The sequence below is a fragment of the Hemiscyllium ocellatum genome, chromosome 19 (genome assembly GCF_020745735.1).
Source record: "Hemiscyllium ocellatum isolate sHemOce1 chromosome 19, sHemOce1.pat.X.cur, whole genome shotgun sequence".
In the NCBI taxonomy this organism is placed as follows: domain Eukaryota; kingdom Metazoa; phylum Chordata; class Chondrichthyes; order Orectolobiformes; family Hemiscylliidae; genus Hemiscyllium; species Hemiscyllium ocellatum.
Window position 1 is genome coordinate 37,795,409 of NC_083419.1, and position 25,911 is coordinate 37,821,319.

At 39.9% G+C, this 25,911-nt stretch overlaps 1 protein-coding gene across 1 annotated transcript in view; it reads right to left on the reverse strand.

The window, feature by feature from the left end:
• Nucleotides 1-2,645: 2,645 nt before the first annotated feature.
• mrps35 (mitochondrial ribosomal protein S35) overlaps nucleotides 2,646-25,911 on the reverse strand; it is a 36,621-nt gene continuing 13,355 nt past the window's right edge. Inside the window, exons 6-8 of the mRNA XM_060839369.1 lie at nucleotides 23,960-24,069; nucleotides 21,383-21,452; nucleotides 2,646-3,001 (exon numbers count right to left, since the gene is read on the reverse strand). Coding sequence (XP_060695352.1) covers nucleotides 2,726-3,001; nucleotides 21,383-21,452; nucleotides 23,960-24,069 — 456 coding nt within the window. The 3' untranslated portion in view covers nucleotides 2,646-2,725. The remainder of the gene's footprint in view (nucleotides 3,002-21,382; nucleotides 21,453-23,959; nucleotides 24,070-25,911) is intronic.

The window sequence follows — 25,911 nt, forward strand, 5'->3', positions numbered from 1 at the left end:
TGTGTGTTGCGATTTTGTACAAGTCAACAATAAACTTTGTTTAGTAGAATATACTATTTTTCTCAGCATGTGAAATATTTCACTTTAAGGATTTTGACTTATTTCAGTCACTTTTATAATTATTATTAACACTAGCACACAAATGCTGTCATTGTAACACAGTATTGGTACATGAAATAAATCAGATCAAGACAGTAAAATACTTATCCATGGATATCCTCAACAGCATCGCATGGGCATTTCGCAAAAGCAGAAATTTAGAAAATACAACCAATGGAAAAGATGGGGTTAGAGTCGAATGTCAGTGACAATAGATAGTGAAATGTCAGAACAAGCCAGGTTGGAAAATTAGAGGGAAGAAAGACAATGGCACACCAAACTGTAGGGTACAGAAATGTGTCATGGACTATGACTAATTCGGAATAGATACTCCAACAATACTTTTTGGGTTTCTATTGTTATGACATAGCAGTGAACCCCTCTGTTAATTAAACCAAATATCCAGAAAAGCTCATCTCACCTTGTAATCTGTTAAAATATGAGTGACAGACAACTCCCAAATTCCACTATTTAAAGACAATAATATCAATTTATTCTTTAACTCTGAAAGTGAACATTAAACAACAACTATTCACAACTCTCAGTCCCCCTTTCTCTTAACTGCTTATTACTTGCCTCTAACTCTATAACAATATGCTGTTCCAATAAGACACTTATTAAAATTACATCAACTTAATTTCAAAACCATACTGCCACTGTTGTCTTCAGTGTGTGTTTTCTTCCAGCTGAAGATCTCCCTGGATCATCTTTCTTTTTACTGTGAATAGGATTCATGCGAAAAGGTACCCTTGATGGTATTTCCTAATTTCTTGGCTCTGTGTTGACGGCAGTTGCTCTGTCTCCAATTTTCAAAATGCCCGCATTTTTAAATCCCCAACATCAGATTGTCTTATTGGTTCAATGTGGGCAAAACAACAAATTCAAACTCGATTGTGTTTTAGTATCCAGGGGCATGATTTAAACTGACTGGCTAAATTCAAATTGTTGTCAAAATAGCAACCAACTCAGGTATCCGTTTCACAGCCAAATGTTACATATTTTCAATTTTCCAGTGCACTCTGAGACTGCCATCTCTTCATATCACAGGTGCTTCTAATCTCTCAGTTCAGAACAGCATTCACTCTCTCGTAAAGGTACAGTACACACCTTCAACTTCACAACAATATTTTTAATGTTTCTCTTTGGGCCATTGAACTGTGTGAAAGTATACCAGTTAAAATAGCTATGAAGTTTAAATTAGCATTCCCAGCATTTTACAAATATCTTAAGCTACCAGAAACACATTGATTCAGATAATGCTGATAAACATGTTCTCAAGATGTTAACAGGATTTTCTGACCTCTAGATATGTAATACCACCTACATTGTACTTCTTTCAAGATTCTGTATTAGTTCTTTAGTTTAAGACATAGCTGTTCATTGTTGTTTACTGCCTCTTTATTTGAGTATGATGTCTACTTAAGGTTGAGTGTTTCTGCCATCTAACAGACTGATAAACTAACAGATCTTGTGGTTACATAGAATTGACAAGATGTTAGGGTGCTTTATTCATTTCCTTCTTCCTCTTCTGCCTTATCAGTGAGCAGTTGCAACTGAAAGTGAAATGCAACTTGATGGATAATGTTGTCACATTCTAAGTGATTGATAACAAGCTCTTTCCAGTCATTAGTTGATGCTGCCACACTTGAAGAGCATTTCCTGTGCAATGTGAATTGGCAAAATTGTTGACTGAATTACCATAGCCAGTTCTTAGGGAGTTCTCCCCATACTGGTGAAGGGCTCCTTCAGAAGAGAGGATTTGCATATTGACAGACCCAATCAACTGGGCTGTTTCCAAAAATCCAAAGAACAATATCTAAACTTTGATAGGATTCTATGACTAGACAGCACCTTCTGTAGGAAGGATGTTGTTAATCTTGAGGGTGCAGCAAAGAGAATGTGAGTGTGTGCCTGGGGTGGGGGTTTGAGAGTATCTGTGAGTGTGTGTGTGTGTATATAGGTGTGTGCTTGAGTGTAAATAGGTCTAAGTCTGTGAGAGGGTGCATATGTGAGTCTGCGTGCATGTGTGTGCGTAAGAGTGTCTGTGTGTGTGTATATAGTGCAATAGTGGTCACCTGTAGTGTGACATGAATCCAAGATTGCAGTTGATGTCTTCTATATGGATTCTGAACTTAGTTATCTGCCTCTGCTTGGCCACTTTTTGCTGCTGCCTGTCCCGAAGTCCGCCTTGGAGAATGGTCACCCGAAGGTCCGAGATCGAATGTCCTGGACTGCTAAAGTGTTCTCAAACTGGGAGAGAACTGTAGAAATGAAGTGGTCTTAATGACAAAGAGGAAGTGAAATTTGAGACTTTGAGTCGAAGACAGAGGATTGAGTTAGTCAGAAAGTGTCCTAATAAAATCAGTGACACAGCATCAGCATCTGGGGTAAAAATTTAGATGACTAGCCTCATACATGGGTAGAGCAGAGGGTAAACAAAAATAAAAAGAGAAAGAACAAATTTTAATCACAGAATTTACATACTTTCAATACAAACAAATCTGCGGAAATTAAAGTAAGTTTGTTCAGAAATTAGCAATTAACACTTTTCTTTATACAAGATGTTTTATTTGAACACCTGTAACTTAAATAAAATGTTTAAACAAAGTCTGTACAGTGCCACTGATTAAGCTGCAATCTGCAATTTTAGCAGTTTCTTTACAGATTCTTTGTATTGTAAGATGTTATTTTCTGTTTCTCCTTCATTTTTAATATTCACCACTGACAGCTTGTAATTGTGGACTTCCGGGGAGCTAATTATGTCTTCTTTTGAAGCTGGTAATTTTTCAGCTTTTTTCATTCTGAAGATTGTATCCAAAGCATTTTTCTCAGAAGGACTGTTCTCCCAAATATATTCATCCATGTCAGCTTCTGTTTTGTCCAATTCCCATGCTTCAGTTTTCTGTGAAGAAGAAAGACAATTGTATGATTATTATGTCAAAGAGTCATAGAGATGTACAGCATGGTTTCAGCAGATAAGTACTGTATTTCTACCCCATCAGAATGATTTGAACTGAACAAAGCAGTCCAAAGATATTGTCGGAGGAGGTCCAATTATAGAGTCAGAGATGTACAGCACAGAAACAGACCCTTCGGTCCAACTCTTTCGTGCCGACCAGATATCCCAGCCCAATCTAGTCCCACCTGCCAGCACCTGGTCCATATCCCTCCAAATCTTTCCTCTTCATATCCCATCCAAATGCCTTTTAAATGTTGCAATTGTATCAGCCTCCATCACTTCCTCTGGCAGTCATTCCATACATGTACCACCCTCTGCATGAAAATGTTGCCCCTTTAGGTCTCTTTTATATCTTTCCCCTCTCACCCAAATCTATGCCCCCAACCCAGGGAAAAGACTTTGTCTATTCATCCTATCCATGCCTCTCAATTTTATAAACCTCCATAAAGTCACCCCTTAGCCTCTGATAGTCCAGGGAAAACAGCCCCAACCTGTTCAGCCTCTCCCTATAGCTCAAATCCTCCAACCCTGGCAACATCCTTGTAAATCTTTTCAGAACCCTTTTAAGTTTCACAACATCTTTACGATAGGAAGGAGACCAGAAATGCATGCAGTATTCCAACAGTGGCCTAACCAATTTCCTGTGCAGCTGCAACATTACCTCCTAACTCCTGTACTCAATACTCTGACCAATAAAGGAAAGCATACCAAACGCCTTCTTCACTATCCTATCTATCTGCGACTCCACTTTCAACGAGCTATGAACCTGCACTCCAAGGTCTCTTTATTTAGCAACACTCCCTAGGACCTTACCATTAAGTGTTTAAGTCCTGCTAAGATTTGCTTTCCCAAAATGCAGCACCTCTAAATTAAACTCCATCTGCCACTTCTCAGCCCACTGACCCATCTGATATGTTAAAATGTCCAGTCTACATTCAGCATAAGTTAAACCATTGTAGAAATGCAGATGAAAATAAGAGCTATACTGACGAACTAAAATAATTTCTAATATTTCTAATGAATAATAAACAAATTGAGAGATTGAAGATAAATGTATAGTTGAATTTAAGATTTGCATAGAATTCACTGAAATGCCTTTTCTCTTTAGTGCTGCTTCTATAAAAGCTTTCACATTCTAGGGAAAAGTGAATAGGATGCAGTTTCTGATACATTTGTCCAAGTCAATAAAAAAATCCAATGAGAGGATTATTGCAACAATAATAGACCGGTTTGCTATGATTTGACAAACCATTGGAAATAGTAGTTTAAAGGTGTTAATGTTGAATATTATTCACTGAAATTTGAAGATTGTTAAAACAAAGGCTTTTGGAAAAGAGAAAGTCAATAAAAAACAATTAGATTCAGAACAATCATGACTTTCTCCAAGTTGCTTTTACATGAAATGACATTACAATTACATTTAAATACATTCACACCAAATTATGCCATATTAATAGGACAATTATTCTGCCACTGCTGCGGTATAATAGTGGTTTCAACTTTGCAGCAATAGAAAAGTAAGTGTTTATGGGGTTTTACACATTTGTTCTCATCATTACCCCATCTTCCCCTCAATCAAGTTCAACAAAGTGAAAGTGTGAGCACATAGATGAAAAATAAAACCACAGTCCAGGATAAAATTGTAGTTTTTCTGTATGACTCAAGTAAGACTCAGAACGTCACTGTGTGTATCTTTTATTGCTTTCTAAAATGCCCAAGATCCTGAAGAGAACCAAGTGGAGTACTATCTTCTCTGTGATGTTTTACCTGGAAACAGAGTGCTTAAAGAGCACCTTCAGCAACAAAGACAAGTAATTGTGGTAATTCATCAGTCGGAATGAAAGAAAGATAAATGAGCATAGAATATCAAAAAAGCTATCTGGCATAAGCTGACAGAAACTAATAGAGCTTGCTTTCAGCCAACCATTAATTATGGATTTAAGATGTACTATTTGTCTGTTTTCTAGTGATGGCAGTCTATTTAAAATCTTTTACTGAGCACGTTTGCATTAAAGTCAAACTCTCACACACAAATCACTTGACTTTTACCAAAAAAATTCCAAAATGTTTTTTCCTCATCACCGCTTGCTGTTGAACTCAAACTTGCTCTGTGCAAACCTGCTTGATAAAATAGCCGAAAATTGGAGCTGGCTGTTCTGTAGCTCAAGTCTAGAACATAGAACATAGAACAATACAGCACAGAACAAGCCCTTCGGCCCACGATGTTGTGCCGAACATTTGTCCTAGGTTAAGCACCCATCCATGTACCTGTCCAATTGCCGCTTAAAGGTCACCAATGATTCTGACTCTGCCACTCCCACAGGCAGCGCATTCCATGCCCCCACCACTCTCTGGGTAAGGAACCTACCCCTGACATCCCCCCCCATACCTTCCACCCTTCACCTTAAATTTATGTCCCCTTGTAACACTCTGTTGTACCGGGGAAAAAGTCTCTGACTGTCTACTCTACCTATTCCCCCGATCATCTTATAAACCTCTATCAAGCCATCCCTCATCCTTCGCCGTTCCAACGAGAAAAGGCCGAGCACTCTCAACCTATCCTCGTACGACCTATTCTCCATTCCAGGCAACAGCCTGGTAAGTCTCCTCTGCACCCTCTCCAAAGCTTCCACATCTTTCCTAAAATGAGGTGACCAGAACTGCACACAGTACTCCAAATGTAGCCTTACCAAGGTCCTGTAAAGCTGCAACATTACCTCACAACTCTTGAATTCAATCCCTCTGCTAATGAACGCTAATACACCATAGGCCTTCTTACAAGCTCTATCCACCTGAGTGGCAACTTTCAAAGAGCTATGAACATAGACCCCAAGATCCCTCTGCTCCTCCACCTTACTAAGAACCCTACCGTTACTGTATTCCGCATTCTTATTTGTCCTTCCAAAATGGACAACCTCACACTTGACAGGGTTGAATTCCATCTGCCACTCCTCAGCCCAGCTCTACATCATAACTATGTCCCTTTGCAGCTGAGAACAGCTCTCCTCACTATCCACAACTCCACCTATCTTCGTATCGTCTGCAAATTTACTGACCCACCCTTCGATTCCCCCTTCCAAGTCATTAATAAAAATTACAAACAGCAGAGAACCCAGAACTGATCCCTGCAGAACTCCACTTGTAACTGGGCTCTAGGCTGAATATTTACTATCTACCACCACTCTCTGACTTCGACCGGTTAGCCAGTTCTCTATCCAACTGGCCAAATTTCCCACTATCCCATGCCTCCTGACTTTCCGTATAAGCCTACCATGGAGAACCTTATCAAATGCCTTACTAAAATCCATGTATACTACATCCACTGCTCTACCCTCATCCACATGCTTCGTTACCTCCTCAAAGAATTCAATAAGACTTGTAACGCAAGACCTACCCCTCACAAATCCGTGCTGGCTGTCCCTAATCAAGCAGTGTCTTTCCAGATACTCATAAATCCTATCCCTCAGTACCCTTTCCATTACTTTGCCTACCACTGAAGTTAGACTAACTGGCCTGTAATTCCCGGGGTTATCCCTATTCCCTTTTTTGAACAGGGGCACACCATTGGCCACTCTCCAGTCCCCTGGTACCACACCCCCCCCCCCCGTTGACAGTGAAGACGAGAAGATCATTGCCAATGGCTCTGCAATTTCCTCTCTTGCTTCCCACAAAATCCTAGGATATATCCCGTCAGACCCGGGGGACTTTTCTATCCTCAAGTTTTTCAAAATGCCCAACACATCTTCCTTCCTAACAAGTATCTCTTCTAGCTTACCAGTCTGTTTCACACTCACCTCTTCAACAATACGGTCCCTCTCATTTGTAAATACTGAAGAAAAGTACTCATTCAAGTCCTCTCCTATCTCTTCCAACTCAATACACAGTCTCCCACTACTGTCCTTGATCGGACCTACCCTCGTTCTCGTCATTCTCATGTTTCTCATATACGCATAAAAGGCCTTGGGGTTATCCTTGATCCTAGCCGCCAAAGATTTTTCATGCCCTCTCTTAGCTCTCCCAATCCCTTTCTTTAGCTCCCTCCTGGCTATCCTGTATCACTCCAACACTCTGTCTGAACCTTGTTTCCTCAACCTGATGTAAGCCTCCTTCTTCCTCTTTACTAGACATTAAACCTCCCTCGTCAACCAAGGTTCTCTCACACGACCGTCTCTTTCCTGCCTGACAGGTACATGGATATCAAGGACACGTCATATCTGTTCCTTAAAAAAGTTCCACATTTCAAAGGCTGTCAGGGAAGGAAGTCAATATTCCCAACTTATGCCCCTCAGATCCTATCTTGCAGCATCGTATTTACCCTTCCCCCAATTGTAAAACCTGCCCTGTTGCACACACCTATCTCTCTCCATAACCAAGGTGAAAGTCACAGAATTGTGGTCACCATCACCAAAATGGTCACCCACTAACAAGCCCATCACTTGACCCGGTTCGTTACCGGAGAACCAAATCCAATATGGCCTCCTCTCTGGTCGGACAATCTACATCCCGAGTTAGAAAAGCTTCCTGGACACACTGCACAAACACTTCCCCGTCCAATCTACTTGATCTAAAGAGCTTCCAATCAATATTTGGGAAGTTGAAATCGCTCATGACTACTACCCTGTGGCTTCTGCACCTTTCCAAAATCTGTTTCCCAATCTGTTTCTCCACATCTCTGCTGCTATTGGGGGGCCTATAGTAAACACCCAACAAGGTGACTGCTCCTTTCCTATTTCTGACTTCAGCCCATACTACCTCCAAAGGCCTTTCTGCAGCCATTATACCATTTCTAATTAGCAATACCACATCCCCTCCTTTTTTACCACCTCCCCTAATCTTACTGAAACATCTGTAACCAGGAACTTCCAACAACCATTCCTGTCCCTTTCCTATCCATGTTTCCGTGATGGTCCCAAGTACCAATCCACGCCTTAAAGTTCACCCACCTTATTTCTGATACTTCTTGCTTTGAAGTATACACACTTGAGCCCATCTCTGTGTCCGCAAGTATTCCCCGTCAGTGCCACCTTCTCCACAGCCTCCCTACATTCTTGGACATTCTGAAAAACAGCTAACTTACTTGCTGGACTACAAGTCCGGATCCCATCCCCCTGCCAAATTAGTTTAAACTCCGCCAAAGAGTGCTAGCAAACCTACCTCCCAGGATATTGGTGCCCTTTTCAGGTGCAACCCGTCCTGCTTGTACAGGTCCCACCTTCCCCAGAATGCTGTCCAATTGTCCAAATACCTGAAGCCCTCCCTCCTACACCATCCTTGCAGCCACGTGTTCAACTGCATTCTCTCCCTATTCCTTGCCTCACTGTCATGTGGCACCGGCAACAACCCAGAGATTACGACTCTGTCCGTCCTAGCTTTTTAGCTTCCAGCCTAACTCCGAGCTCCTGAATGACCGCCCCACCCCTCTTCCTATCTGTGTCGTTGGTGCCAATGTGCACCACAACTTCTGGCTGCACACCCTCCCCCTTAAGGATTCTGAAGACACTGGCACCCGGGAGGCTACAAACCACCCGAGAGTCTCGCCCATGTCCACAGAACCGCCTGTCTGTCTCTCTAACTATAGAGTCTCCTAAAACAGTCTCCTCTACTGATGTCAAGACGTGATGTGATGTCACGGCAGACACCTGTGGCATGCACTGCATTCCCGCTAGTCCTACCCTTGAATATAACAACTTGGTATCAAGGATGAATGGTGCATAAACAACCCACTGCAAACTTAGTTGTTAAGATTGTTTGCAAAGCAGGCCCATGAGTTTTGACATTTTTCCCAGTCAAATGGTGATCAGAACAGAAGAGAAAGTAATGTTAGTGAAGACAACTGGCCACGAAAAGAACAGATTCATTTAAGTGTAATTGTGTCTACTCCAATGATATAAAATTTAGGCCAATCATGATATTCATAGAAGAAAAAAAGACTCCCAAAATAACAATTCTCAAAAGTGATCATCATCCAACTCCTGATAAGGATTGTTGGATGGATGAAGATGGCTTGAAAATATCACTGAAGGAAGTTTGGATTTTCCAGCCTGGAGGAGCACATAAGGAAAAAATGCTTTTCATCTCAGACATGTTCACATCAAATCTGGTCAGTGTCATGTGGGTTAGGCAATGCACTTGATGGCACAAAAGATAATTATTTCTGGAATTATATGCTTGACGATAAAATTGCTGTCAAAGATATTGATGCTTTTGATCAATATGTTGCCATTTAAGAAGCAAATTCCATACTGAAGATGAGGAGGAGGATTTTTCATGAATTTTAGTACAAATTTAGTTGATGCTGTATGCTGAATTGTATTTTTTGTATAGTAAAAAATGATGAGTGAAATTGTACACATTAGTATATATGACTTTTGTTCTTGTTGAATTATGAATTTTAATGAATTTAGTTTACAGAAACTAATGTCTATCTCCACATAAGTATTTACTCATAAATTAAAACAGAATCCTTTTGGACGCAGAGTTGGCAGGAATAGACTGTGATGTGACAGTTGCAATAGCAAGGCAATGGCAAATTCTAACCTCTCCAAAAATGTTACTCATGTAAAAGTCAAACCTCACAATATACAGGATATTATAACTCTTAATCAGACTTAAAAACTATGTTCATTTAGAGTCCTGAGAAGGTTTTAGGCTTTAAACAGAAGACACAAAGGTCCATCCAGCATTCTATTGAATGCCTTGTGTTAATAGCAAAAACTACACCTGCAAAAATGCAATAAAATCTTTGACATAATTTGACTATTATAAAATAGTTATATAACACGCCTCCAGAACACATCAGACCTGAACCCACACCTTCTGCCCCAGATGTAGGGCTTCTACTGCAGCAACACATGACCTCATGAATAATGGGATTCTTGTAAATCCAACATTTAGACAAGATTGTCACCAAAACAGTGTTGCAGTTGACATAATTACAAGTACTACAGAAAACACAAGGAACTCAGCCTGTAACAAAAATGCACTTTTAGGATTAAGCCAATGTCCTGAAGCATGCTCAGCTATATGCACCTAAAATGCAACAGAATTGTGCAATGACAGGCAGATATTGTGTCATGGAAGGCATTGTTTTTCCTTGTATAACTAAACACTAATGATTATAATCTAAAGTGCAATTATTCAACATGCCGGATTTAATTCAACAGCAAACTGTTGCTTTTTTGTTCTCAGCAATGTTTTTGTTGAAAGAACTAATTAGATATACTGTGGTAATGTCTTAGAAAGATAATGTTCATCTACTGTAATTCATTCAATGATTTTTCAACTCTTTGTGGCTACCCTAATTTCAAACAAGAATGCTGTTTTGGAAAATGTAGGGGGTGATGGACTCTCAGGGGAATGTAGCACGAACAGCCAAACATCTGGTAATGACGTTACGTAGGGTCCCAAGCGATCGATTGTGATAGGGGACTCTATAGTCAGAGGCACAGACAGACGTTCCCGTGGCCAGCAGCAAAAAACCAGAATGGCGTGTTGTCTCTCTGGTGCCAGGATCAAGAATATCTCAGAGAGGGTGCAGAATGTTCTCAAATGGTTATTGTACACATTGGATCCTACAACATAGAATCTCATCTTTTTGCCTTCCTGAAGGGAGAATATACAAAGTTAGGCAGGAATTTAAAAATGAAGTCCTCAAGGTTAGTAATATCTGGATTACTTCTGGTGCTATGAGCTAGTAAGGGTAGGAATAGGAGAATAGAGCAGATGAACGCATGGCTGAGGAGCTGGTGCATTGGGGAAGGGATCATATTTTTGGATCATTGGAATCTCTTCTGAGGTAGAAGCAACCTATCCAAGGAGGATGCATTGCACCTGAATTGGAAAGGGACTAATATACTGGCAGGGAGATTTGTGAGAGCTGCTCGGGAGGATTTAAGCTAGTAAGGGGTTAGGGGTGGGGGTGGTGTGATGCGGTAAGGCGGGGGTGGGGGGGAAATCGACCCACAGAAATAATGAGGAAAGAGATCAATCTGAGACTGGTACAGTTGGAAAGGGTAGTGAGTCAAACAGTTAGGGCAGGAAGGAACAAAGCAGAGAACAATGTAGGCATGCATTTACTTCAGTGCAAGAGGCCTACCAGGGAAGGCAAATGAACTCAGGGTCTGGTTAGGAACATGTGACAGGGATATCTTAGCAAGTACAAAACATGGCTCAGGGATGGCAGCTTAATGTTCCAGGGTACAAATGCTATTGGAAGGATATAAAGGGAGCCAAGAGATGAGGGGGAAGTGGCGTTTTTGATAACATTAGCATTACGTATTACTGCTGTACTGATATTCCTGGGAATACATCCACGGAGGCTATTTGGATGGAACTGAGAAATAATAAAGAGATGATCACCTTATTGGCTTTGTATTATAGACTTCCTAATAGCCAACGGGAAATTGAGAAACAATTTTTTAAGGAGATTTCAGATATCTGTAAGAATAATAGGGTGATTATGGTCGGGGATTTTAACTTTCCAAACACAGACTGGAACTACCGTAGTGTTAAAGGTTTATATGGACAGGAATTTGTTGAGTGTGTACAAGAAAATCTTGAGTCAATATGTGGGTGTACCCATAAAAGAAGATGCAAAACTTGACCTACGCTTGGGAAATAAGGCAGAGCAGGTGGCTGAGGTGTTAGTATGGGAGCACTTTGGGGCCAGCGACCATAATTCTATTAGTTTTAAAATAGTGATGGAAAAGAAAAGTTGAAGTTCAAAACTGGAGGAAGGTTAATTTTGACGATATTAGGCAAGAACTTTCGAAAGCTGATTGGGGGCAGATGTTCGCAGGTAAAGGGACAGCTGGAAAATGAGAAGCCTTCAGAAATGAGGTAATGAGAGTCCAGAGACAGTATATTCCTGTTAGGGTGAAAGGAAAGGCTGATAAGTGTGGGGAAAGCCGAATGACTAGAGAAATTGAGGTTTTGGTTAAGAAAAAGAATGAAGCATATGACAAGTAGAGATTGAGTGAATCCTCAGAACAGTATAAACGCAGTGGGAATATACTGAAGAGCGAAATCAGGAGGGCAAAAAGGGGATCTGAGATAGCTTTGGCAAATAGAGTTAAGGAGAATCCAAAGGGTTTTTATAAATACATCAAGGACAAACGGGTAACTAGGGCGAGAATAGGGCCCCTCAAAGATCAGCAAAGCAGCCTAAGTGTGGAGCCACAGAAGATGGGAGACACACTAAATGAGTATTTTGCATCGGTACTTACTGTGCAGCAGGACATGGGAGGTATAGAATGTAGGTAAATAGATGGTGACATCTTGAAAATGTCGATATTACTGAGGTGGTGGCGTTGGATGCCTTGAAACACAAACGTGGATACATCCCCAGGACCTGATCAAGTGTATCCTAGAACTCTGTGGGAAGCTAGGGAAGTGATTGCTGGGCCCCTTGCTGAAATATTTGTGTCATCACTAATGATAGGTGAGGTGCCGGAAGACTGGTGGTTAATGTGGTGCCACTATTTAAGAAAGGTGGTAAGGACAAGCCAGGAACTCTAGACTGGTGAGTCTGGTGTTGATTGGCAGGTTGTTGGAGGGAATCCTGAGGGAAAGGATATGCATGTATTTAGAAAGGCAAGGAATGATTAGGGATAGTCAACATGGCTTTGTGCATGGGAAATCGTGTCTCACAAACTTGATTGAGTTTTTTTGTAGTAACAAAGAGGATTGATGAGGGCAGAGCAGTAGATGTGATCTATATGGATAGTTAGCAAGGTTAGATCTCATGGAATACAGGGAGAACTAGCCATTTGGATTCAGAACTGGCTCGAAAGTAGAAGACAGAGGGTGGTGGTGGAGGGTTGTTTTTCAGACTGGAAGCCTTTGATCAGTGGAGTGCCACAAGGATCGGTGCTGGGTCCACTGCTTTTTGTCATTTATATCAATGATTTGGATGTGAGCATAAGAGGTATAGTTAGTAAGTTTGCAGATGACACCAAAATTGGAGGTGACCTCAGATTACAACTGGATTTTGATCAGGTGGGTCAATGGGCTGAGGAGTTGCAGATGAAGTTTAATTCAGATAAATGCGAGGTGTTGCTGAACAAAGAGACCTTGGAGTGCAGGCTCACAGTTCCTTGAAAGTAGAGTCACATGTAGATAGGACAACGAAGGCAGTGTTTGGTATGCTTTCCTTTACTGGTCAGAGTATTGAATGTAGGAGTTGGGAGGTCATGTTGCGGCTGTGCAGGACATTGGTTAGGCCACTTTTAGAATATTGCCTGCAATTCTGGTCTCCTTCCTATTGGAAGGATGTTGCGAAACTTGAAAGGGTTCAGAAAAGCCTTAGTAGAGTTGTTGCCAAGGTTGGAGGTTTTGAGCTATAGGGAGAGACTGTATGGGCTGGGGTTGTTTTCCCTGGAACTTCAGAGGCTGAGGTTTATAAAATCATGAGGGGCATAGATAGGATAAACAGACAAGGTATTTTCCCTGGGGTGGGAGAGTCCAGAACTTGAGGGCATAGGTTCAGGATGACAGGGGAAAGATATAGAAGGGCCCTAAGGGGCAACATTTTCATGCAGTGTTGAGGGTATATGGAATGAGCTGCTAAAGTATATACGGGAGGCTGGTACAATTGCAATATTTAAAAGGCATCTGGATGGGTATATGAATAGGAAGGGTTTAGAGGGATATAGGCTAAGTGCTGGTAAATGGGACTAGATTAGGTTAGGATTTCTGAGTGACATGGAAAAGTTGGACCGAAGGATCTATATCCATGCTGTCTGATTCTATGACTCTAAAACAATCTTAATTCCAGACAGCTTCAGATCATTCACTGGATTTATGGGCAGATTCTTATTAAATGTTCTGTGTAAGTTTTTAAATTTATTTTTTGGAATATGCCATTCATTGCCCATTGCTTGTTGGCATTGAGAAAGTGACGGCGAGCAACCTTCTTGAACTGTTGCAGTCCATTTGCTGGAGGTCAACCTATAATGCTATTAGGGAGGGAGTTCTTGGATTTTGATTCGGCAATAATCTATTTCCAAGTCAGGATGGTGAGTAGCTTGGAAGGGAACCTGCTGGTGGTATTGTTCCTCTGTATCAATTGTTGCTGGTGTTTCTATTCATGCTGTTTAAACATTAAAGAAAAACACCAACTATTTGGGAGTAGTATTTGATAATATAGTTGGGTTTGGAGTCCTCATTTTATTGTGTTACCTGAGTGTGAATTACACAAAGTACTAGATTGCAATTGCATGCAAGATTGGTAATACAGTACAACCAGCTTAACTTGCAAATTGCTAAAAGATTTGAAGAAAGAAAGGCAAAAATATAACTGTCAAAACACAAGATCAAATACCTTCAAATGCAAATAATGAAAATTATAATGTCTGCACAGCTGACAGATGTTAGAAATTCAAACTTCCAGATAATAGCTGAAAGGATGAAAAGATTTCATGATTTATGACTTTTACCATAACAAAAAACTAAAAGCGCTATTCACTAAATATTAACCTTGACAGCAGTTTACATTATGAACTACACCACAGAATCATCTCATTAAAGCATCATTTCACAAATATAGTTTGTACTGTCCATTAAATAGACATTCAATACTCCCAGAGAGGGACCGAGTGACAGCTTTCCTGGACGAGATGGAGGAACAAAAAAAAATTAAATGCAGAATTTCACCGAGGAAATTAATCATTCTTAGAAAACCTTTAGAAAGTAGATTAATTTTCCTGTTTACACAGTGTGAGTGACATTTATTTCAAAACAGAGTGGATATATTTAAAACAGAGAATGCTCTTTTTGTTGTCCAAAGGCATTAAGGGCAAAAATCAACTGTGATCTTCACTGAACTTCAGTTCATTATCTGAAAAGGTTGTTATTACATGCTGAAAATTATTTTTACAATTAGTAATCTTAAATATATCAAAGCATTTCCCCACAAGTCCTTTTAATTTATCCAAAATATCTTTCCACAGAGTATATCCCTTAACTACTGTGATAGTGATCAGCTGGTCAACTGGGCAGATGGAATTTAATCCTGATAAGTAAGAAGTGATACATTTTGATAGGTCTCATAAGGCAAAGTTTTACACAATGAAAAGTTGTTAGAGAGTACTGAGGAACAAAGGGACCTTGGTGTATAAGTGCACAGATCACTGAATGTGTCAGCTCTAGGAGATAATGCAGTGAAGAAGGCATACAGATGCTTGCCTTCACAATCAAGGCATAGAATATAGGAGCAGAGAAGTCTTGTTGCAATTTTATAGAGCATTGATTAGGTCACAGATGGTATTTTAGGTGCAGTTATGGTCACCATGCTATCAGAAAGATGTGACTGCACTGGAGAGAGATTTACCAGAACATTGCCTGTCATGGAAAAATGTCAGTTATAAGGAGAGACGTGATAGGCTGAATTTGCTTTCACTGGAGTAGAGCAGGCTTGAGGGTTGGGGGTGGTGTGGGGAGGTGTTCTGATTCAACTATACAAGATTATGAAAGGCATAGATGGGGTAAACATGGTAATCTTTTTCTTATGTAGGCATGTTTAAGACCAAAAGTTTAAGTTTAAATCTTAAGTTTCAAGTGAAGAGTAAGTGGTTTACAGGGGATGAGGACATTTCTCTTCACCCAGGTGGCCGTAGAACTATGGAACATGTTGCCAGAAACAGGTACTCTTGCAACATTTAAAACGCATCCTGATGACCACTTAAAATAGTAGAGCATAGTAGGCTATGGGACCAAGTAAAGGTAAATGGAATTGTTATAGTTTGGTGTTTACTGGTTGGCATAGAAATTGCAGGTTGAAGGGCCTGTGTCTGTGCTGTGCTGTATTACTCTATAAAATGATCCCATCTTTCTAAAATAATCCAATATACTTAAAAGCCTTCATACAATATTGGTCAGAATTTAAATATAGCTTTTAACATGGAAGAGCACAGAAACCCATACAAATATGGACAGTATTTTACGTTAGTTACACAATATCACTTCATAGTTGTGTTTTTCACAGAAAAGCTTGACAAAATATAAAGCTGCAACCCACTCTTTCAGCACAGTAATTGGTTTGAACAATTTCACATGCTCATTCTATCCCTCCCAGAATGCATGAAAAGGATACAAGCATCAAGCACAAGATGCACAGAAATACTTGCAGGAGTTCAATTTATTGGTGCTGTTACAATTTTTTCTTTCCCGAATTTCATAATTCATGTTCCAAGAGACCTTCGCAGGCAACTCAGTGCATTTATGAACCATATGCATTTAGGTGTGGTGCGGATAGTTATCTCAAGGCTCACAATTTATTATTTTAAACACAGTATTAAATCAACTATAAATTAATATTTTTGACCACTCCAATGAGCATAAACGCACACATATTTCAAACTATATACCGTAAAATAAGTAAATAGCCATATTTCATCATGTACTTCCCCAACAGAAAGAAATTTATAAAATTTCTGCAGATTTCCTCAAATGAAATTGAGCATGAGCCACAAAGAAAAACTTGAAATGAGAAACAATTCTTCATGGATTAGGTTTGGCACGTGTTGTAATGCAGTATAACAGAAAAACGAAGATTAGCTGAGTTAAATGTCTTTCAGTTTTTGAATATACAACCTGTCATAATTAAAGTTGCACAGCTTTCCTTCAGAGTTATTAAAAGCTGCCTCACTTCAAAATTCCTTTCAACAAACAATTTGATTTTCTGATTTAATTAAGTGTAGGAATGGTATTACTTCTATTTTTAACTTCAGAAATTGCTTGTATTATTTCAGAATTTACCTCAATTGACATACACAATGAAGCCTATATCTTCCAAGAGGAGGGCAATTCCATTTTCTATAATTTGATTATTTTTACTTTACATATTATTTAATGTATTCCAAACCAATCTCTACAGTTGAGGCTACTAATATTGATTATTACAATGTATGGAATATCACTTAAGAAATCCATTCTCTTGTGGAATACCATGTGGGCTGGATTCTCACGTTACTGGGTGATGAAAAAAAGTGTAAAGTTCCACTCACTACAGCATGTTGCTATTTTGTCAACTAGGCAATCAACCCATGGATTATGACTGTACCAATTCTTATTGAACAGCTTACTACAATAACTAATGTCTAAATAATGCAATTATTTAACAGTACTCATGCTCAGTAACATCAGACAGGTGCAGCTTCTGTAACAATACATTTCAACTCATCTGCAAGCTAGTTGGAAAGAGATTGCATTGACCATGGAAAATCAAATATGTCACAGTTCTCATTAATGTTTCATAAAAATCAAGTGCAATTAGAACTGATTGACACCTCCATTAACTATTGATATTAGATCTGAAAGGTAACAGAAGCTAACCATTTCACCGAAAGGCTTTCCTGTGTGTTCAGAATACAACACACACAACATGAAAATATCAGATGACTTGGTCTCCCCATTCAAGTAACATTATAGTCAGAAGAATGAAGGGTTTGTCTACCATCAATAAACAAATCATCTCCTAATCTTTCACCATTAGTACATTGCTGCCATTGAAAATTTCCACCTGCCACTGGTGCAATAGCTTTTCTTATCAGTAATAAAAGATCACAGTGCTCATGCACTTATAGCAACAGACCTTGAAAATGTAGTAAGACAGTGAATTTAGAAGCACATTAAAAAAGGCAAAACAAAAACTTGCCTATATTCCAAATACTTGGTAAGCCTGGAGGTTTTGGTACTTAGCATCTAGCTCTTTAAACAGAAATTTAATACAATTCTGATGCAGAATAACATTCTTTAAGTAGTTTCTCTAGGATTTAGGGAAGACTGTTGCAGCGGTCGCATCACTGGAATAGTAATTCACAGGTCAAGGCTCATGATCTGGGACACAGGTTTGAATCACACAACTGTAGCTGGTGAAATTTGACTGAAGGAAAAAATTTGGAATTAAAAGCTGGTTGAATGACAATTATATAACCAATGTTGTTGAAAATTCGTTTACAGAAGGAAATATGTCATCTTTCTCTGGTTCGGCCGTGACTTTAGACCCACAGCAATGTGATTGACTCTTAACTGTTCCTGAAATGGCCTAACAAGTTAGTCAGTTCGAGGACAATTAAAATGGTCAACAAATGCCTACGTGGGGGATATGATGGTATTGTAATTAGACTCTAATCTAGTTTACATTCTGGAGATCTGAGTTCGAATCACATCATTGCAGATGATGGAATTTGAATTAACAAAAATCTGGAATTAAAATTCTAATGATAATCTCAAATTCATTATCGATTGTCATAAAACCCATCTGGTTCACTAATGTTCTTTAGGAAAAGAAAACTACTGTCCTTATCTGGTCTGAAGTGATTCTATGTGAAGCTAGACACACAGCAATGTGGTTAACTCTCAAATACCCTCTGAAGTGGCCTTTCAAGTCACTGAGTTGTATAAACTTCTAAAAATCCTTCAAAAAAAAATGAAATTGGATAGATCATCTACCATTGACTAAAACCCAGGAAATGACAGCTGCAAAGTTGCTGTCAACCCCACAAAATCCTCCTTTATTACATATGGGAATGAGTGCTAAAATTGAGAGAGCTATGATACAGTAGTCAAGCAATAGCCTTAAAGTCATACTCACAGAAATCATACCTTATACACAATTTCCTGGAAAAATCAATCTCAGAATCTGTCTTGACAAGACACATTAATGGTGGCATAGTGGTATACAATTGAGAGGGATGTCCTGAGCTCTAGACCCAACAGCCTTGGATGCACCTGTACTCACATAGGCACCACCGTTGACATTACATCGGCCTTCTTGAGAGTGAACCCACAGAAAGTGACTGGCCTAGACAGAGTCTCTGGCTGTGCACCCAGATCCTGTGCGAACCAGTTGGTGGGTGTATATGCATAAATCTTTAACCTCGTCTTACTGTGATCTAAAGTCCCCTCCTGCTTCAAGATGACCGCCATTATCCCAGTCCAAAGAAAAACCATGCAGTGCGCCTCAATGACTATTGCCCGGTGGCTCTGACCTCCATAATTATGAAGTGCTTCGAGAGGTTAGTCATAGCTCACATCAACTCCAACCTAGCAAACTGTCTGGATCCTCTGCAATTTGCCTCGTAGCGCAACAGCTCCACAGCAGATGCCACTTCCCTGGCCTTACACTCATCCCTGGTGGAGCCAGTTGAGAGCATTGGGTTCCAGGGAGTGATGATCACAAACAATCTGTCCAGGTCCACTCACATCGATGCAACAGTCAAGAAAATACAACAACATCCACACTTCCTCTGGAGAGGAAGGAAATTTGGCATGTCCATAAGTGGGAATGTTCACGGAAGATTGCACAATGGTCAGCACCATTCAAGACATCTCAGGTACTGAAACAGTGCACGTCCAAATACAGCAAAACCTGGATAATATCTAGGTTTAGGCTGACAAGCGGTAAATAATGTTTTCACTGCACAAGTTCCCCGGTAAAGATTTCTCCATTAAGACATATCCTAACTGTGTTCACTTGACATTCAATGGCATTAACAGCACTTTATTCCCAGGATGTTGATCATGGCCACTGTTATCCAGAAAATGAACTGGACTAGCCATACAGATTCTGGATATAGACTTGCTCGCTGAGCTGGAAGGTTCATTTTTAGTAGTTTTGTCACCATACTAGGTAACATCTTTAGTGAGCCTCTGAATGAAACCTCTGGGCTTCACACAGAGGCTCACTGAAGATGTTACCTAGTATGGTGACAAAACTACTAAAAAACAAACCTTCCAGCTCAGCAAACAAACCTATGTCCAGAATCTCAACCTGAGCTACAAATCTTCTCAAAACACACTAGCTGTATAGATACCATGGTGACAAGAACGGCCCAGAGATTAGGAATACCGTAATGAGTAACTCAACTCTTGACTCCCCAAAGGTGTCCACCACCTACAAGACCCAAGTCAGGAGTGTGATGGAACTCCTCACCTGGATGAGTGCAACTCCAAAAACACTCAAGAAGCTTGATGCAATCCAAAACAAAGCAACCCACCTGACTAGCACCACACATTCAATCCCTCCATCACTGATGCTCAATGGCAGCATTGCATACCATCTACTCAATGCAAAACAGAAATTCACCAAGGTTCCTTAGACAGTCCCTTCCAAACCACAAACACTTCTGTCTGGAAGGTCAATGGCATCAGATACATGGAAACACACCCCCTGCAAGTTCCCTCATTGCCCTACTTTGGAAATCTATCACCATTCCTTTAGTGCTAGGTCAAAATCCTGGAACTCCCTCCTGAACAGAATTGTGTAACTTGAAAGCAATGGACTACAGGAGTTCAAGAAAGCAGCTCACCGCCACTTTCTTTATCTTCACTTTTGGGACATGGACATTGCTGGCTTGCCAGCATTAATTGCCCATCCCCAGATGCCCTTAAGATGGAAAGCTGCCTTCTTCCAGAACTTTGACCCAGCGACACTGAAAGATCGGCAATATATTTCCAAGTCAGAATGGTGAGAGACTTGGAGGGGAGCTTGCAGGTGATGGTGCTCCCATGTATCTGCTGCCCTTGTCCTTCTCGATGGAAGTGATCATGGGTTTGGAAGGTGCTGTCTTTCTTTGGTGAATTTCTGCAGTGCATCTTGTAGATAGTATCAGCACCGTGTGGTGGAGGGAGTGGATTCTTATGTATGTGATGCCAATAAAGTGGGCTGTTTTTCCTGGATGCCGTCAACCTTCCTTGTTGTTGCTGGAGCTGCATCCATCCCGGAAAATGGGGAGCATTCCATCACAATCCTGACTCGTGCCTCGCAGATAGTAAACAGGTTTTGGGAGTCATAAGATGAGTTTCATGCGGCAGTATTCCTAGCCTCTGACCTGCTCTTGTAACCACTGCATTTATATTGCGTGTCCAGTTGAGCTTCCTGTCAAAGGTAATTCCAAGTAAGTTGACGGGGTGGGGGGGAAAGTCAGTGATGGTTGCACCATGGAATGTCAGAGGCAGTAGTTAGATTGTCTCTTACTGGAGACGGTCATTGCCTGGTATTTGTGCAGCATCAATGTTACTTGCCACTTGTCAGCTCACGCCTGGATAATGTCCTTTTCAAGGGCAACCAAGAATGGGCAATAAACGATAGCCTTCCCAACAATGCCACATTGCATGAATGATTAAAAAGTTGCCAGCCTTGTCAGTGACAGCCACAACTCCGCGCAAACAAGATCAAGATAAACGGTAACAAAAGAGATGAAGTACAGCAAAGCAACATTTTGCACTAAACATAAGGGTTTTTTTCAATTTCATTTTGGAAAACTGTAAAAGAAAAATTTGGTATTCAAAAGGTGGTCAGTTCCCCAAATTCAGTTAACTTACCCATGACTCATGGTATAACACAGTGAGCAAATACATGGCATAATTGTAATTCTGCCGCCGCAGTGGACATCTGAAAGAAAGGTAGTTCATAATTGTAACTGATACGTAATATTAAAATTACTTTTAAAAAGTTAAGCTACTCTTTTCAATGACAATTTTTAGGTATAAGAAAGGAACTTAATTTCGTGAAGCATATTAAGTTTTTAGTATATATTAAGCATATAGTTCTTCAGTAAATCACTCTAAGTAGCAAAGCTCATGAAGTAAAGGCAGGCCCTTTGGTTAAAATGTAATAGTTTAAAACTGAAGCTAATCTCTCCACATATTCAAGCTTCAATTTTCCAACCTTGTTTTTGTGGCTTTACCGTTCACTTTTGTTTTTCCTTGGTTTCCATGTTCTTCACATTCAAATTACTCCTTTCCCTGTTCAAATGATTAATTCTGTATGTAGGTACATAATCTGTACATACCTACAGGTATTTTTATTTTTCACAGCATTTGTAAAATGCTCCAAGGTGTCTCAATGAACAACAAGCATTGAGAAGAAAGATGAGAGGGGAAAATAGGCACGGTTGACGCAACAGATTGAAAAAAATGTTTGCTGGCAGTGATTAACAGGATAATATCTATATGCTGAATTCAACAGCTGAAGATATTTAAAAAAAACACAAGAGTTTTGTTGTAAATCTTTAGTTTAGCACAACTCCAATTTTCATCCTTCCCTGTCCAGAAGTCAACACCCCATTGGGAAACAGCTTAGCGCTTCTTACTTTTAAAACAACTTGCTCAGACATATCATAACATGCCTCTGGAGCAAGTGAAACTTGAACCCCAGCCCTTCAGGTTCAGAAACAGGGACATTACCACTGGGCCACAAGGGCACTTAAATATTTTGAATCAACCTTTCACATCGGTTACAGCACACCTATGGTGCAGGTGAGACTCGAACCCAGGTTTTTTGATCCAGAAGTAGGGATGCTACCACTGCAACACAAGACCTTCAAGAAATCAGATCTTTTTTTCTCCAGCTATAGCAACTCATTCAGATGTACATGACACACCTCTGAAGAAGATGGGACTTGAATCATGCCTTGAGGCTCAGAGGTAGGGACACTACCACTGCACCACAGGACCTTCCTATATCTTTCTAAACAATCTATTTAGACATGTTATTACATATATCTGGAGTAGATGGGACTTGAACCTAGGCCTCCTGGCTCATAAGTAGGGATACTACCACAACAGAGCAATAAACCCCACCCTGTTCCCAGATATTTTCTAATCAACCTGTTCAGAGTGGTTATTACATATATTTGGAACAGGTCATATTTGAACCCAGGCCTCAGTGGTAGTGGCCCAGAGGAAGGTTGTAGCAGCTCTACCTCTGGGTCAGGAGGACCAGGTTCATGTCCCAGCTACTCCAGAGTGTTTCATAACACCTCTGATCAAGTTGATTAGAAAATACCCTCTAGTTGACTATTACAGGGACCTGCATTTGTAAGAATGACAGGTAGGAGTAAGCACTGTAGTGGAAAATCGAGCCTATGAGAGATTAGTCAAAACACTTGAAAACGGACAGCGTTTGGGAGCTTTAACGTTTGGAAAGGGTGGTTAAAACATGAAAACTAGTGCAGATTCGTAAATGAAGATTTCAAATTCACTACTTTGAGAGACAGGAACAAGTGGCAAAAAATAGAAGCGATAGTTTAGCAAGTTGATATGCAACACCGAGCAGAATTTGACAAATTATACTTTATGCTGTGTGCAGATCAAGAAACCAGTTAGAAAGGCTCCAAAGAAGCTGAACTTTGGCGCAACAAAAAGTCACATGAAGTGTTTCAGTAATGGTGGATGCTACAGAGGTGGAAGCAAGCAGTTTTGACAACAGAAAAGAAATGGAATGGCTGGACCAACCAGGATACTAAAAGTGCACTGGACTCAGCCTGAAAAAGCAATCAAAGAGAGTTTGGAGTCAGGGCCAGGAGTGAAGAGTTTTTGGTCAGAGCCAAATGGTATGATTTAAATCTTCCTAACATTGAATCAAACTGGACTATGCTTCATTACATTCAAACAATTAGTCACAGAACTGAGGATGGTAGGACAGAAGTACAGTTAAGATCATGAAATGATACTCAAAGTAAATAAAGAAAATTAGGAAGCCAAGAATGCTCCACGGTGGTACATGGCTGAAATGACAAAAGGAGGACCAAGGATGAACCACACAGAGGCAAGGAAAAAAGATGGATAGAGATAGCAATACTGTTAAATATCAGAGGTCAATGAGGTCAGAGCAGAAAATAATTTTTTTCTCTTTCCCAACCATTACGCAGAGCTAAACTGGTTAAAAACCCAGAGGCATACAGTATGAGAAAAGGTACAAAACATGCCACAGTCACATACATTATCAATTGTTTTGTAACAATGTTGTATCACACAACTACATTACTAAGGAGGAATAAAACCACAGAATGTTGCCTCTGGATACTTAGATTTATTGTTTTGTAATGACGATATTGCCCCAGTGACTTTGTATGCTTAACTGCATTTATAACTGACATTGGTTTCGTGTTACTGTACCTGTCTGTCGTAATGGTAAGTATATCTGTGTCTTTGTTGTATCGATTTCCAACAAGTTTAATGAATTTCTTCTTGGCATGATCATCCAAATTTAGACTCGAAAGTCTAACCTTCAAAATACAAAGACGAAATGCTTACCTGAGCTTAGTCAAAATATTTTATCAGATTTATACAGGTGGGCCATTTATTTCTCAAATAATTAGCTAATCTTTCTCAAAATGACAGTGGCTAACAATGTATTATAATAAACTTAAAGAACTGCAATCATCATAAGGTTACTAAGCCTCAACTCAATTTTACTGGTATACTAGGGTAGTCATCATAGCATATATCACTTGTAACAAAATGTGTTTTATTTTCTATGACTGATTTTGGAAAGAAGAGTACTTAAAAATGCAAATTTAAATTAAAAAGAAAAAAGGGAACAGGATATAAAAGGTTTCATCTTTTTATGAACGGCAAGTTTAATAAAATGCCAGATTTCAACTACTCGACATTTCAATTTATGAATTCATCATATTCAGAGGTCTGATCTGCCAACATTGAAAACAAAATACACCAGTCTAGTTCCAATAATAAACATTACAGTTCATAAAAGTCACCAGCGGGTCAGAATTGCTTTCTTTCTTCTTATAAAGAACAACATGTTTAATAGCTCGACTCAAAAGAACAAGGGTGGGCAAGGGATGTGCATAGGAGAAAGTGGGGACTGCAGATGCTGGAGATCAGAGCTGAAAATGTGTTGCTGGAAAAGCGCAGGTCAGGAAGCATCCAAGGAGCAGGAGAATCGACGTTTCGGGCATGAGCCCTTCTTCAGGAATGAGGGATGTGCGTAGGGCAAGGGACAAAGAAAGCATGGAGGAAGGCACACTTCACAAGGCACTCGTGGAGGAGTAAACAAATAGTTTTGCTGGGCAAGGGATGGACTTTTTGTGAATTCATTATGAGCAATTAAAATATGTACTCAACAAAAATAAACAAAGTATTTTAACTCAGTAGGCTGCTGATTAATCTGAGGGAGCAGATTTCAATGCCCTCAACCTGTTTCAACAGGAGGCTCTCATAATTTTAATCATTAAGCCTGATTTTATTTTAACTGGTGTACACCTTGCTCCCTCAAGTCTGAAAGGACAGATATTAGTTGTTGAATGTTGAACAGAGAACTTTATCAGGAAAAAAGCTTTTGAGAGGTTGCTTCGCCCTGTGAAATGAAAGGGGGTCTTGTGTGACTCTTGGCTGCATGAAGAAAAAAATGCCCCATTACTTTTTAGTCTCCTGCACTGTTGCCAATAACTGCAGGTCCAATAGTTTTACCTCATCAGGCCTATGTCACAATGCAATATGGCGCTTTAACAAGCATTAGCTCAGAAGTAGTAATTGCTCGGAAAACTTAGCAGGTCTGGCAACATCTGCAGAGAAAAAGCAGACTTAATGTTTGGATCCAGTGACCCCTCTTCAAAACTGTGCTTTCTCTCCACATACACTGCCAGGGCTCCTGAGGTTTCCCAGCAATTTCTGTTATTGTTTCTGGTTTCCAGCATCCTATTCTTTGTTTTTTTTATTAGCCTTAGCTGCATGCCTCAGTTGCCTACACATTAAGATTACAGGTAATAGAAAAGAAGCAAATTTTGAATGGATAATTAACTTGCTCAGTTTCAACTGTTTCCTGAGAGGAGTTAGGTTAAGACTGATCCCCCAAGTCAGTTGCAAATAATTAAAACATACTTCTCTAATATACTCAAACAACTCATGCCATTGTTCAAATGTAAGCTGCAGTGCTAATAACCCTTTAGCTATACATGAATTTACATTTGTTCATTATTTTTTGCTCAATATCTTCCATCCAATCTAATTTAAAATGAAATAAGTTTCCTAACTGAGACTGTAATCTTTATTTCCAGATTCCTCAGCCTTAGAAATAAACTTCAGGTATCTACCCTTAAGAATATTAC